This window comes from Pseudorasbora parva, chromosome 1, assembly GCF_024679245.1.
Source record: "Pseudorasbora parva isolate DD20220531a chromosome 1, ASM2467924v1, whole genome shotgun sequence".
In the NCBI taxonomy this organism is placed as follows: domain Eukaryota; kingdom Metazoa; phylum Chordata; class Actinopteri; order Cypriniformes; family Gobionidae; genus Pseudorasbora; species Pseudorasbora parva.
Genome location: NC_090172.1, coordinates 4,910,382 through 4,926,318, shown reverse-complemented (window position 1 = coordinate 4,926,318; position 15,937 = coordinate 4,910,382). Strand labels below are relative to the sequence as shown.

General features: G+C 37.4%; 1 protein-coding gene across 4 annotated transcripts in view; it reads left to right on the top strand.

Annotated features, from left to right (window-relative positions):
* The window catches only part of ano1a (anoctamin 1, calcium activated chloride channel a), a 71,753-nt gene that overhangs the window by 42,901 nt on the left and 12,915 nt on the right, over positions 1 to 15,937 (top strand). For 3 of the 4 annotated variants that reach the window (XM_067456245.1, XM_067456313.1, XM_067456068.1), the window contains exons 11-20: positions 2,229 to 2,363; positions 4,438 to 4,598; positions 7,480 to 7,562; positions 7,791 to 7,802; positions 8,374 to 8,442; positions 9,561 to 9,635; positions 9,966 to 10,167; positions 10,262 to 10,373; positions 14,954 to 15,011; positions 15,286 to 15,386. In XM_067456245.1, coding sequence (XP_067312346.1) covers positions 2,229 to 2,363; positions 4,438 to 4,598; positions 7,480 to 7,562; positions 7,791 to 7,802; positions 8,374 to 8,442; positions 9,561 to 9,635; positions 9,966 to 10,167; positions 10,262 to 10,373; positions 14,954 to 15,011; positions 15,286 to 15,386 — 1,008 coding nt within the window. The remainder of the gene's footprint in view (positions 1 to 2,228; positions 2,364 to 4,437; positions 4,599 to 7,479; positions 7,563 to 7,790; positions 7,803 to 8,373; positions 8,443 to 9,560; positions 9,636 to 9,965; positions 10,168 to 10,261; positions 10,374 to 14,953; positions 15,012 to 15,285; positions 15,387 to 15,937) is intronic. The other variant, XM_067456156.1, reaches the window with a different exon arrangement.

Here is a 15,937-nt window from a genome sequence, read left to right as displayed (position 1 = left end):
TTTATCATTAGTTCACACAGGATGAGCGATGTCTGAAGAAATGTTTACGTCATTGATATCATTCCCATAGGTCAATCATAATAATGATATGAGGCAAATTTTTTGTACCTATCTATTAATTGATTAAAATTGAAATTATGCATATTTATTGAATAAACAATACATACGCATAAACTGCTTCACAGCTGATTAAAATTCCCCATGAAATAGTTTTTTGGCTATAAGCATGAATATATTAGTCTTATTGTTATCTATATACTCGATTTCGATGACATCACTGCACTTCAGCTTCTCATTAGATTTTCTGTCCAATCAAATGCTCTCTAGAATCTGAAACCAAAAATATGTAGTGTGGTTTTGTTGTTCATTTGTCCTTCTAATCGAATAATCCGTTATTTTAGTTATTTGTAAATAATACATGCCCTTTTCATTACACCTCTAAGGCATGTATTATTTCCCTACATTATAAACAGGCGCTGAAGCTGCGGCTAAAATCACTCACTTGTTCACTTATTCATCTACATAATGAATTGCACATAGTGCACTATATAGGGATGGGGAACGATCAGACAATGGATCATAATCTGGATCAAACCTAAAACACTCAAAAAAATCAAAAAATGTGGAGGAGATTATGAGGAGAAAATGCTATTGGCTGTTTTAAAAATGGGGAGGAGCTGTTTGGTATGCCACACCCTTGTCTTTATGTCAACACATTAAATAATGCTGTGTGCTTCAAGGCACGTTTGATGCACCCAACATGTAGAAAAAAAACATAAAACAGGAAATTGACAATGACTGTGTCAGTTTCAAAATTTGAAATATCAGATAAAGCCATGAAAAAATAAAGGCTTTTTAACTTTTTCAACACACCCATCGAGTGCCTTGGACTACTTTTGCTTCTGAATTTTTAAACTATATTAAAGTTTGGAAACATTAAAAGTAGTAATGTTTTTGAAAGAAGTCTCTTTTGCTCATCAAGGCTACATTTATTTGATTAAACAAAAACTAATATTGTGACATATTACCATTTAAAATAATGTGTTTCTATTTTTAAAATATAATTTATTCCTGTGATCAAAGCTGATTTTTCATCAGCCATTACTCCAGTCTTCAGTGTCGCATGATCCTTCAGAAATCAATCACAGGCAGATTGTTAAATAATGCAACATCCCGTAGAATTCAACCAATCAGATAGCGGCCTCAAAACTCCCGAATGTTTCCCATTTTGTGTGCCTTATGAATCAGACGTTCAGCCAATGATCCGTGGGAGTGACGTCTGAGGCTGAGATGCATTTGGGCTTAAGGAGAGCAGGGCTCAACACTAAGGATTTGTTTCTACTGGCCCATTTAAATTTTTACTTTCCCTGCCAACATTTTCACAGAAAAGTATTAAATAAATAAAAAGGGCCTAGTTCTTCTCAATTTCATTGCTTTGACCCATAACCTTAATAAATAAGGTTGTGACACCAAAAACTACTTGCATAACTCATAAATTACATATATTTTTAAACTGTCTGTAATAAAATGAGCAAAAATACGAGCAATTTCACAAATACAATAGAACAAGCATACAAATAAAGTAGACACTGCTTTTCAGGTAGAGAAAATGAATGATGTAATGTAAAATTGCACTGCACAGTCTTCAGTGTACAAACTAAATGTAGATTAATGCTTATTAAAGTTATTCAGTCAAGAGCAGTGAGTGATTTTCTTTGTCTTGTTGATTGATTAACGTTAACATTGATTAAATATATTAGGCTCCTGTCACTTTAAGAGTGAATGCACGGATCCAATATACTGATACACATGCGTTTTATTTCTCAACTGTTAATGTTCACTTAAGATAAAACAGACTGTTTACTAGGATACTTGTGAAAACTGGCCCTTTTTATTGACGTCATTTTGTGTGAATATGTCCGTTCAAGCACAAGACGAGGTGAAAGAGAGCTCAATTCACACACAATTTCTCACACTATTGAATTGAGTTCTCTTTTCTGTCTTCTTGCGCTTGAATACTTAAATTGGCAAGGCTTAAAAACCCGTGCAAATGATAAACTTTCGTGACGCAGCACTGGCCCGATCGGGGGTTGCATAAAACTGTCCCGAGCGACATTTACACAGTCCTTATTGAAGAGTCCTGATGAGGATGTATTCTTTCTGATGTTTATTAGATAGTGATTTTAACTTATTTTTCTGTACTCTGCTCTTCTTTATTTCTATTTTAGGAAGTATTTTGGAGAGAAAGTGGGCCTTTACTTTGCCTGGTTGGGTGTGTATACGCAGATGCTAATCCCAGCAGCGATTGTGGGCGTTATCGTGTTCCTGTACGGCTGTGCCACTGTGGACGACAATATCCCCAGGTCAACTTTATATAATTTGTGTTTATTTGGATTGTTTGCTAAGTAGCATTTTACCCCTCCCTAAACCGCTCACAGCTTTGTACATACTTTTTCTACCTATTAATATTTAATTATGTATAATTAGTTTGTTGCCTCAAACTTTGATTGACACATTCTTGTCTGTGGCATGGAGTTTAAACGCATTCCACTGTCTCTCACACCCCTGGGAAACAACTCGCAATGGTTTTGAACTTTGTGGGAAGATTTTTAACGAAGAATATGCCTAGGCATTTACGAAAGAAACTACTGCTGCACTTTGCAAGAAAAGCGTATGGATGCTGAAGTGCGTGGTAATTAGGGAGTTTAGAGTGGGTTTTGAAATGGTGCGACTGTAATGGACTGTAATGTAGTGTATAATGAGAGTGACTCAGTGTTCGCTGGCTGTCTCACAACGACATTCATTAATTCCACAGATGCCACTGCTGAAAACAAGCTGTTCCTAAACCGAGTGCCATGCCTACCTAGGCATCATTTTGCTGTAAAGAACATGTGTATGTGTATGTATGTGGGCAATAAATCGGGTAATACAGTTTCTCGGTATTGGCTGATTATAGTACTGGGTAATTTACATGTAATCTGGATTATGTAATCAGATTCCCAAAATGAAGTACTTGTAATTGGATTATATTACATTTTAAAATGCTCGTAATCCGACTACAGTTTGACGACACAGTTGCACACACAGATCAGCCACTGAAAAACGGACTGCATTTGATCACTGGATTTACAGAAATCACTTCACTTTTAAGAATTGTTTTGTCAACATTGCAATCATTATTATTTGATTTATCACTCTGAGTGAGTCTTTAACCATTTATGACTTTCTTTCAAACTCACGACATTTCATTTTAACTTGTAACGCAGGGATTCCCCAACTTTAATGTCGTTTGAACCTCTTATATTTACCTCCTGAGATTTTCAGTTAATAATTAGGTCAATAATAAATTTAATAACTATAATAATAAAAAATAGTATAGCTATAATATTAATAATAAATTATAATAATGTTCTCAGTTAATGGTCTTATAAAATAAAATATTTTTAGTAAGTGTTTTATTTAGATTTTTTGTAATTATATATTTTTTATGATTTAATTTACTTAAACTTAATATAATATTTAATGCATTTCATATTGTTGATAAGAAATTATGGAATATATTTTACTTTATATATTTTATATCCATATGGTACAAGTTTATCCTATTTAAATCAATGTAATAAAGTTTGACAAAGTTAAAAGTAATCTAAAAGTAGTCTGATTATATTACCTTAAATGTGTAATGTAATGGATTACAAATTATAATCAGTTACTGATTCCTAAATACATGACAAAAAAATGTGTAATTAATCTAATATATAGCTCATTTCCTCCTTTTTTAGATTAAGATATTTGTCATAATCATTTAATGCCTAGATTTTAATACTATAAATCTTTAAAAAGGCTAATAATTTAATAACGCTGTTATTGTGCTGCCGAAATATACATTTAGCATTTAAAATTATTAATTTTAGTTTTTTATTTGTAATTTATTCAGACATTCTCATATTATATTAGCATAATTATCTGCATATATATATTGCAAAATATATATTTTAAAATGCTATATATATATATATATATATATATATATATATATATATATATATATATATATATATATATATATATATATATATAACTTGAAATAAAAGTAATACAATAAATGTATAAAGTTTATTATATTTTATTTCAGTTGACATTATTTCAAGTAACAAATGATTTTAATGCTTTTATTATTATTTATATATATATATATATAATTATAATATATGAGGGAACAAAACACTAAATTTGGTTAAGGTGATCCAACAAAATTATTTAGCAAACTAGAGCTACAGGTTTTATGTTACCATCCCAAAAAATACATAGAAAAACACTTAATTATAAAAAATAAAATAAAAATAAAAGACGTAATTCATCAATAGCTTTTCTTGTTGTCTAGGGAAACATGGAGATGTATTTCTCAAAGCATTTTTGTTTTGTTTTGTCTCTCAGCATGGAGATCTGTGACGAGCGAAACAACATCACCATGTGCCCAATGTGTGACCGAGCCTGCAGTTACTGGAAACTGGTCACGGCTTGCGGCACGGCGAGGGCCAGCCACCTGTTCGACAATGCGGCCACCGTCTTCTTCGCCATCTTTATGGCACTATGGGGTCAGCAGCTCTGTTCTCCTTTCATGTCCACCGCACGCTTTGTTGCTGTTGTGTCTGCGCATATTGAGGGCGGATTTGATCTGGCAAATGTTGGAAGAGATTTGTGCCCTGGTTTTACACTTCTCTTTAATTCCCCTGTACTCATCCCTGCTCAGATGCTGAGCCTCTTAAAAAGCGGGTATATTAAGCCCTAAATTTGCCCTTCCTGTTTTGATAGCCTGCAGTTACAGGCTTTGAAATGAAAAATGACACTCTATGTCTATGACAAAGCTCCTTGCTAACTTGAGTCTACAATAACACTCTGGTCCCTCTCACATGTAATTACATATTTTATTTTATTTTTTTAATAATTAGTATTTTAAGGGGATTTTATGTTACTAAATTGCGTTCATGCAGTAGTTATAATTAGGGATGTACCGATATAAAAAAAATTGGCCGATACCCATAATTCTTTGTTTTTTAAAGCCATTAACCAATTTATTATACACCGATATGGTGGCCGATTGTGCATAGTAACAAACTATTTATTACACTTTTTGAGCATGAACTTTCCGACTTAAAATCTTGGGAGCACTGATTTTTTTTGTCTGGTTTGGTTAAAAAAGACACTTGACAGGTTGTTGCTGACGTGAAAAAAAAGTTATGAAAAATGCAAAAAAAAAAAAAAAAAAATGTTCACACTTTAGATTAGGGTCCATTTATTGCTATTATCTTTTGCCTAAATAACTCCTAATTACTGATTTTTAATAGTTAGTAAGGTAGTTGTTAAGTTTAGGATTAAGGGATGTTGAATATGGTCGTGCAGAATAAGACATTCATATGTGCTTTATAATCAATCAATCAATCAATCAACTTTATTTATATAGCGCTTTTACAATGACAATTGTTTCAAAGCAGCTTCACAGTGTTAAACGGGACCATATTGCATCAAAATTTGATTTGGCTAGTTTGATTTGATTAGTTTATAGAATTAAATATGACCTAATTAGTGCATTTTATTTGTATATTTAGTTGAATAACTTGGATCATAATTTTAGTGTCCCCAACTGAGCAAGCCAAGCCAAAGGCAACAGTGGCAAGGAACCAAAACTAAGTATAAGTTCACAGTAAACAGCCAATATCCTAGTAAAATGCATGGTAGCACCTAGTTAATATTAAAGCAGCATTGGGTAACTTTTGCTCTCGGGGTCCCCCTACAGTTGGGAAAAAATAATGTCCTCAACTACTGTCGTAAGCTCTGTCATCCTACAACAGGGGATGCCATCGCGCGTGCATTTGTTGACATGACAGCCCTGATAGCCCTGAACTAGTAATGCGCGGGTCGTCTCATAACCCGCGGACCCCGTATGTCTATTTAATGGTCGCGGGTGCGGGGCGGGTTGTAAAAATATATACAGTGGTGCGGTGCGGGCCAAATAACTTCATAAAAGTGGCACCGCAGCACTAACAGTTCGAGTTTTCAAACGCCAAATAATCGCGATGCTCACGTTTAAAAGCCAGCGTCATTATAGTAGTCTATTGGTTACCGTTTTACAGAATCTATATGATACTTCAGTTCAATGTTTGAGTGGTAACGTTAGGTAATCACCGTAACAAGCAGGACAGCATCGGTCGGGCACGCCTCCTTCAGCTCACGCCGATGAGCAAACGCTGGTCACATGTTGATCCTCGTCCTGCCTTTAATCCCATCATTTTTTCGTTTCCTCTTATTGCTTTTCTCCAACAAAACCTTTTCTTTCTTATTTGTCTCTGCTGCTTCGGACATGACTATATTATCCGACGAACAAAGTTGGGCTCGCACGTCCGAATGTAAGGAAGTGTGTGTGTTGGTGGAAGTGACGTATATGCCGTAAAGCAGTCGAATTTTGTAGTTCTTTTTTTTCTCGGGTTACTACCCAAAACTCGAAGTTTAAAAGTACGATTAAAAACGATACAGACCCCATCAGGCTATGGCAGACGTGTCATTCAACCTATTGTAAGTCGATGTGTCATCACAAGAGTCTTGAAAATATTATATTATGAAGGTTGAAAAGTTACCTAGTGCTGATTTAAGAATTGAATCCTAAACTAAAGTGTAACCTGAAATGTATATTTTTCAAAACATGCGTAATTCTAAAAATGTGGAAAAAGTCATAAATCTAAACAATGTGATCCAAATTTGAGGTTGACATCTCAAAAATGTAGCTTTCAGTAAGATTGTCTTTCGGTGCAGTACCAAATATTTCCACTAGATGAAATTAGTTTTCCATTCATTTCCAATGCATTTAACCTTTTTGAATCAATTTTGTGTTCACATATCAAGTGCCAAAACCTTTACCAAGTTTCGTACCATTCTGATGAAGTAAAGAAAATAAAACAAAATAATAAAGTTAAACATTTTGGGTCAAAAATGACCAAAGAGCACCAGAGTGTTAAAAGGTTCAAAGCTTTATATGTGAACCAAGTGGAAAGAGATCTCAGCTCTTTTTGCCTTCCTACAGTTCCTGGTCCTGAAAGTGGTCTCACGTTTCATTCACACTCACCTAAATTGAACTGTACTCAGATGGTTTCTATTTAGTTCTCTGTAGAGGAGTCTGAGGTTGTTGGGAGCATTCACACATAAACTAACATTGAGAACTGGACTCGGATTCTCAAAACGAACCAAGTGGGAAAACGCCATTAAAATACAGATTCTAAAAAAAGGTTTTACAGTCCGACGTTATAGAAGACACTGGCTGTGTGAACATTATAAAGTGATAAATATTTATCAATAAGGGGATTTAAAAGCAAAAATACTTCATTTGTAGTTGCAAAAACTGACAAACCGCCCGATCAGTGCTGAGCCGGTCAATATTTCTGAATGTGGGTTTGTTGGTGAAGGTTACCTCTCTGTGTCACACAGCCACCATGTTTATGGAGCACTGGAAGAGAAGGCAAATGAGGCTAAATTACATCTGGGACATGACCGGCTTTGAAGACACCGAGGTTAGTCACACACACCCATGTTGACCAAGAAAACTGTCAATATAAGACTGATGTATTTGATAAGATAATGATGTGGGGTTATGTATGTTTTGTAGGTGTGCTTTGTTATTTTCTTGTATTATCCTGAGGCTTGGGTGTTGAGGAATTAATGATGTCTGTTTGTTTTTTTTATTGATTCAGTGCCATTAAACCAAACTGTCTTTTTTTGTTGTTGTCTGTTTTGTATAGGAGAAACAAAAGGTTTGGAATTAGTTCATTCACAGTATTAACTGGATTTCTTTCCTAACCTTACAAGTGCATTTTAGTACTAACAAAGTCTTCATTTCTTAAAAGTCGTCTTCAAGCATTGTCGTCACATTCTTGCTTGTGTTGAGTATTTCACCAGCACTTACTGTATCTATCTATCGGTCTGTTTTTGTGGAGGTCTGGGAGATTCCTGTTCTCTCTTCCTCCGGCCTTACAGGTCAAAAGCTGCTCACTTTCCTTTCGGCAGTCACAGTCTTTCTGGGTTCGCCACTGTTTATGTGGACAAAATGAGGAGGAGGATCTAATAAAACCTAAAGCTGTTGAATGTGGAAAGGAATATGATTTTCCTGGTGCTGAGAGCTTTTGGTTTTAAGGATTATACTTGCACTGAACGTCAATGTGTTGCTATTACCAGATTTTCTGTTCTGTTCACTGATCATGCACATGGCTGCTTTTGGCTCCATAACCAGTTATCTCTTTCCACTTTTTTTCTTTTTTGTTTAACCTTTTTAACTGGTTTAAGTCTTGTACTCGTGTGTAAACTGCTTTCTCTGTTTTTTCCCAGAGTCATCCTAGAGCAGAGTACGAGTTCCACGTCATGAAGAAGTCCTTAAAGAAAGAGAAATCTCCAAAGGTAGATCTTTATGAACAGATAAATCTACAGATGACCATTCACTGATGCATATTGCAGAAATGGCAGTAACTTTCTCAAAATTGGCGTTACATTATTTCTAGGAGTTGGGGTAATTTTATTACCCTGGTCCTATCATACATTTCATTTGGTCAAAGAGTCTGGCCAGTCTCCATTGACAAGCTGTGACTTCCTTGAAGGCGGGAACTCTGTTGAAGTTTAAAACTATTGGATCTGCCATAACCAATCGCTAACGTTTGGTCGTGACGTATGTCATCTCAAACTAGTGCATGACATTGTCATCGTTCTCAGCCACTCCCTCTGTTCGGTAATTGGACCGATTAATGTCCATAAACCAGAGAATATACTGCAATCCCAGACGGAGTACAGAGGGAAAATGAAAATTGGGCGGAAGTATGTAGGAGGGCGGAGGCAGGCCAGTAGTTTATATCGCCATGAAATGGCTATTTTTCGCATTTTTAATTATTGGACGGGGACTTGTCCCCCTCAATGTCTATGGTGGTTACAGCCATGCTCTAAACTTGTCACAAAGAAATACTTTGGTCTTGTATGTGTGTATATACATGAGTGAATTCAGGTTGATCGGGACACTTCAACCTTTATACGTCACACTTCATAAGCTCAACGGTACATTTGTCATTTTGCATGTTGATTTGTATTCTTCTTCTTGTCCAAGTGGGTAGTTCTTGGCTAGAATAATCTACAGTGTGGACCAGACCATATGCATATTTAAAAAAAAAAAAGTGCCTTTATTTGTGCCTGGCACAGCACAGGCAGTGCTGCTCTTGCCATGTTTTTGTCTGTAGACTTATGCATGCCATCCTTTCTGTCATTAGGATGTCTGGATTATTGGGTATTACGCTCAGTAGATGTTGACCTAGTTGCAGTATACTGAAATGTTATGTGACAGCACAGCTGTAACACATGTCTAAGGGCTTGTATTTGCTCTGCTTGGCTTGACCCTGTCCGTCTCTTCTGAGGCCAAAGTATGCTGGAAGCCGGAGTCTACACATCTGATTTTTGCTTAAGCTCCTGTTGCTGGATGTATGTGTTAGGGTGTATGTTTTAACTCACATTTGACAGTTCTTGTCTTGTTTTAGAGAGATAATGTGAAGCTGACATGCACAGACAGAATGCCAGCTTACATGACCATTATCGTCATGATGGTTTTCTTGGTAAGACCCGATTCATTATTTAGATCTGTTGTGGTATAATGCTATATTCTTTTGCAGTTAATTGAATTATGCTTTTTGTTCAACAACTAGTCAATTTATTTTAAATATGGTGGCCATCAAGTTGGAATCACATGAACAGCCAAATACAACTCACTTTATCTCATTAAGCCCCATAATTATAAAACATTTTCATTGCCATTAAAGTAATCATGTTGACTTACATCTGTGCCAAATACAATTGTAATAAAAAACATAGGCTTTTGCATGATCCTGCATCCAACTGGTTTGAGTAAAACATTAGAATAAAGTCATTTTTCTCATTGTGTGCAGATCTTTGTGACCTTGGTCATCGTGTTTGGTGTGGTGCTATACAGGGTCTCCATTATGACTGCCCTGCACATGAGTTCAACTCCCACCTTCCGCACTAATATACGGGCCACGGTTAAAACCACTGGGGCTGTCATCAACCTTATCATCATCATCATCATGGATGAGGTCTATGGAGCAATTGCACGCTGGCTTACGATTATGGGTATGTCTGGTTATTGTATTCAAGACATTTAGTTTGACAGCTGTGCTGCAAAAAGCTATGGTTACAATACGTGCTGTTGTTTTCAACCCATCAGAGGTGCCAAAAACTGACAAAAGTTTTGAGGAGAGGCTGATCTTCAAGACGTTCATACTGAAGTTTGCAAATGCATTTACCCCTATTGTGTACCTGGCATTCTTCAGAGGCAGGTAAGAGGATTGGTGCCAAGCAGTCTCTCTCAAACTGAATGTAAACTAAGTCAGCAATAAGATTCCCTTTTTTTGAGCTCTTTTTCAAAACCTGGTGAGCTGTAGGGCTGGGTAAAAAAATATAGATTTCTCGATTTTAATCGCTTCTCATTTTTATGAACCGTCAGTCATCCTGTTCTCAGTTGATGAATAAAAGGAATATTGTAGCGCACCTCCCATCCAATAAATCCCAATAATCTTTTAGTTTTATATCAGTAGTAACAAAACACAGTCTCAGATTTCAATTTACGTCCATTTGTTCATGAAATTCAAAAACATCGTTTTGGTGCAGCTCAGCTTAAGGAAAGCGGCACGGAGCGCACAAAAACCGATCTTCTCTTCCACCTTAATACCAGTTACAGCATGAAATAAACATGAATGAGTATCTAAAAGTGTGTTAAAAGATAGAGTACAACTTCCCAAAATCCGTATCATGTCACGTGGAATCGCTCAATCAGTGTTTCAACCGCGATAAGACGTCAGTAAAGCAGCTTGTGAACAATGTCACGTAACATCACATTTACCTCAGAAAGAACATATCCAGTGTCCATAAACTCGTGAAATTAGCTCTAGAGAGGAGCAGTTTGCTGAATATATGCACATTACATATTCATTATATATTTTCTTATGTTTATCAATATTTAATGCAAGTTTGAATAAATCTGGCAAGTTTTAATGACAGCCACAATTAAAATGTTTATGTTTCAAAAAAATGTATTTGAGTAGAAATACGATTATGTAATTGTAAAGTTAAGTTATAACTTTATTATTTAAAAAAAAAAAATCATTGAGTGTAATTTAAGTGTTTGTACACATATCAGTTCATTTTTACTTTGAAACTGTATAGTAGGTTACAACTGACTCCCATAGTTTACAGCATCAGTTAAGAAATTTGCCATGTATTGTATTTGATATATATAATATATATCCAAAATATTGAATCGAATCAGAATAGAAATTTAATGGAATTATGAAATGTGTGTCAATAGCCAGTCCTAGTGAGCTGCTCTGCCTACATAAAGAGAACATGAGAGATTTTGATGTTCAAGGGGTCATCGGATGCCCATTTTCCACAAGTTGGCATGTTTCTTTAGGGTCTAGCTCTGAAAAAAGCTCTGAACAAAGCAGCTCTGCTCACAGCGACCCGTTTGGGTGCATGTGTCTTTAAATAATAATGAGCTACTGCTCACCACACCCCTCTCTCGGGGTGTGTGGACATGTGAAATGCTGCTTTGGTGGACAGTGGACAACTGGCTAAGGGCAGATAGATGCTAATATGGGACAGTCCGTCAGCGGTTGTGAGCAGAGCATGAGCATTATGACAACAGCTTGATTATTAAGTGTTTAGGCTTTTGGGGATTCAAAAAAAGAAGTTAATGGATTTATATCAGGGTGTCCATACACTGCAAAGACACATTTATATGCAAACACCATATAAAGTGAATTTTGCATCTGATGACCCCTTTATTTTGCTAGGATAAACTAAACTAACAGAGACCAGGAGGGCATTGGCAGAATGGGAAGTCTCAATGTCAACACACTCTGAGTCATTTGTAGAGGTTTAACCATGCATGTAGGAAGGATGCATATTGCAAGAGCATTGCAGTTGTCCAGTCTAGAGATAACAACAGCCTTGTCAAGGGATCCATCATCCAAAATCCATGTGTCTGGATGATAGATCCCTTGACAAGGCTGTTGTCATCTCTAGACTGGACTGGACCCAGTGATTATGTAAAACGAAAAGGGGAACGGGCCAAGCACTGAACCCTGGGGTACCCCTATGGATAATTGGCATGATTGAAATCCTGCTCCCTTCCAAGATACCTTATAAATAGTAGGATCCGTGATTTTTACATTTGCAGATCTAGCAGGACAATTGATCTAGAGGCATCTTTTGCCAGCCACAAGGTTTCACTGACGGAGATTAATTTCTGTTTTTGAGTGTCTGTTTTTAAATTGGCAGAAAGAGATCAGTGACTTATGCTGCTCATTTCACTAGGAACCTTCGATTGGTGCCATTTCTTCTCTTGAGTTTAGTTTCACAAAGAACAGGGGTTAGTGGGTGTTTTGTGCGGGCCTGGAGGAGGGAGGACAGATGCTGTCTAGACGAGACGTTCAAGTGGATGTAAATACATTATTTACATAAGAGAGGAGGAGCTTTTAGCAAGGTGAAGAGAGGTGGGCGAGTATAGAAAAAAAGATTAGTGGGTAAGAGGGAGTGGAGGTTATGTTGGTTGAAAACCAGAGTGTGCAGCAAATCACAAAGGTACAGTTACTTGTGTAAATGAGGTCCAGGAGGTTTCCTGATTTGTAAGTTGGTCAGATGGTGAGGTTAAACAAGTCAATCCAAGTGACTGTAATGTAAAACCAAGAACCACAATAGGGCTGTCGTCTTCAGGGAAAGTGGATAATAGCACATCTTGCTCTTCTAAAAAGTTTGGCAGCTGATGATCAGATCATAGTAATTGCATGAAATTTAAAAGGAGAGCTGTCTTATTTGTTCACTCCTGACTTGCATTTTTAAAGTTTATGAGGCCAAACAAGAGCCATTGTCTTTGTTTTGTGCATTGCTCACCTTCAAAAGCAAGAGGAATAAACCAAGAATTAAGTGACTAAGCTAGAGTCCTTGTTCAGACTTGTACAAAAATTCAGTCGTACAGGTACACATGTAGGTCATTGCATAAGTATGAAAGTGCTTCCTTGTTTGCAGTGCTAGTTTTAGTTTCCATTTTTAAATGATGAAAACGGACTATTGATACCTGCTGATATAGACAGATCTTTACTTCTTTGTGGTGTGTTTTAAGCACAGCTTTAGCTTAGATGCAGCCGACGTGAGGCGACAGCAGGGAAGGTTTTCATCACCTTTATTTCTTTTATCTCGGCGTGGTGTGTCACAGCCTTAGAGTGCATGAGTTATCAGTAATTAAGCTAAATGCCTTTTGGAGTAGCAATACATTGCATATATTGTCAAAGGCTGAACCAAAAATACTGCGGGACTGGTACCGCCCTACAGTACAACAGCAATTAATACACCAACAACTCCTTACTAATACTTTAAAACAATAGAAACAATGTAGCATTTACTACTGCAGTCTTGTATTGCCAAATCACTTTTGCTCTTTTATGTTGCGTTCACAGTGACTCACTGCGTTCTTGGTTTCTATTTGGCATTCCTACTCTTCAACTGTATGAAACTGTTTAAGGTGGCAGTTCCCTGGCTGCACTCTTTTTGGTATTAGCAGCCTCTTATCAGTGCTACACTCAGCTTTGTCGTGCCACTAATGGTTGCTGATGTAACCGATCCTACTCAACTCGATTTAAATTGGGTATCTGGAATGGAAGGCTAAAGACAAGAACATTAAAGACCACAGCTGCTAGCACGCCTATTGAGGCCAGAGGAGTGAGGTTTACATGTACAGTTCTTACTGGCCTACATCCATTACACTCACTCCCATGAGTCCCATCCAGGTCATGACACCACATGTAACCAGTCCTACTCGAACAGCTCTGAGCGTGATTCGAACCAGTGTAGGAAGCGGGTGTGCCAACAAGGATGCTAAAGGCCACCGGCCCTAGTGTGCCTCTTGAGGCCAGGGGAGTGAGGTTTACAGTAACAGCTTTACTGGCTTACGCCCAGCAAAACATTTGCCCACTAAACCTCACTCCCATCCGGGTCACAGCACCCAATGTGACTACTCGACCCGCTCCCAGGATTCAAACTGATGGCATGGGAGGCGGATGCTAACAAGGATCCTAAAGACAGTCAGTCGTTAGTGCACCTCCTGAGGCCAGAGGAGTGAGGTTTACACGCACAGCTCATTCTGGCCTATGTTACACCCAATCCTAACCACCCCCCCTGCTAAACTTCACTCCCACCTGGGTCACGGCACCAAATGTAACTGGTCCTACTCCACCTACAAGCGGGATTTAAACCAGTGTCTCTGGCGTGGGAGGTGGACCACTGTCTCTAATGTACCTCAGCGTTTACTGGACTGAGTTACACTCACCCCCAACCTTACTTCCATCCAGGTCACGGCACCAAATACCACCGGTCCTACTCGACCCGCTCAACTCGAATGTCAGTCGTTAGTGCTCCTCTTGAGGCCAGGAGAGTGAGGTTTACACTCACAGCATTATTGGCCTACATTACACTGACACAAACGTCAGTCGTGAGTGCTCCTCTTGAAGCCAGGGGAGTGAGGTTTACACTCACAGCATTATTGGCCTACATTACACTGACACAATTGTCACCTGAAAATTGCTATTACTCAAAAAAAATGTGATATGCTGTGACTTTGTAATCATATAGCTGTCAGTGTGAACACCCTTTTAACACCCAAAATTAGGTATTAGGTCCCTTCTGGTTTTTGGCTTCTGACTAGTATAATATTGGTCGCTAGGTTTTGGAACAAAGACCCCACCCCAGACCCTTTTTTTTACTTTTAGGATCATTTAACTGTAATGTCTGTTTTGTGAATCTCCACTTGCATTTCTGCACTGGTAATCTCAGCTTTTGACCTTCCTCTATCCAATGCCTCCAGACTCATTGGACGCCCAGGCAAATACATCTACGTTTTGGGGTCTTACCGGATGGAAGAGGTACTTATCTAGTTTTTAACTTCGTCCTTTATGTGTGTATGTCATAAATTTCATGGGAATGAGTCTAATTGACCAACTGGTTTATATGTATGTGTGTATATTAAGCAAAATTCTTTCTGAACCAAACTCTATTCTTGGAGTCTTGTAACCACATCATCATATGAAAAATAACGTGACAGATTGTCCTAGTTACCTCAGTCCCTATGACTAACACATTTAAAGGTTTGTACAACTCCACAGTAACTGACTGAAGTCTCTCTGTTTCTCCCTGCAGTGCGCCCATGCTGGCTGTCTGATGGAGTTGTGCATTCAGCTCTGCATCACCATGCTTGGCAAACAGCTCATCCAGAATAACCTGTTTGAGATTGGCGTTCCGTGAGTACATACAGCGTAAAGAACATGTAGGCACATTTCAAAGACATTATTCCCACAGAGACGAAAGAAATCTGATCAATTTCAACTCTGCATTATAGGTGTGGTGTACAGATATGCTTGCTTTAGGGAATAATTGTACTTTGTTTTTCATACCAGAGCAATATAAAGACCTTGCATGATCTTTTCTTGAATGGGTTTTCATGAACAAACCATGCTGGCCTTTTTTGTGGGATATTTGCAAATACAATTTATGTTGTTCTTGGACTAATGCAAATATACTGGATTGTAAGCTCTCCTCATGCAAATGGTCCTAAAAGTAACGTGTGGTAACACACATCCAGCAGGGTCAGACAGAATCTGCAAATCTCTTTTCAGATATATATATATATATAATTAGTTTTCGAGTTTTTATTATTTGAAGAAAACTCTGCATTTGTGATCTGTAAATACAGTAACTGTGAAATGTTTTTCTGCTTTGATATATTTAAAAATGTATTTTTTTTTCTTTGACCAAAGCTGAATTGTCACAGTCATTACTCTAGTCTTCAGTT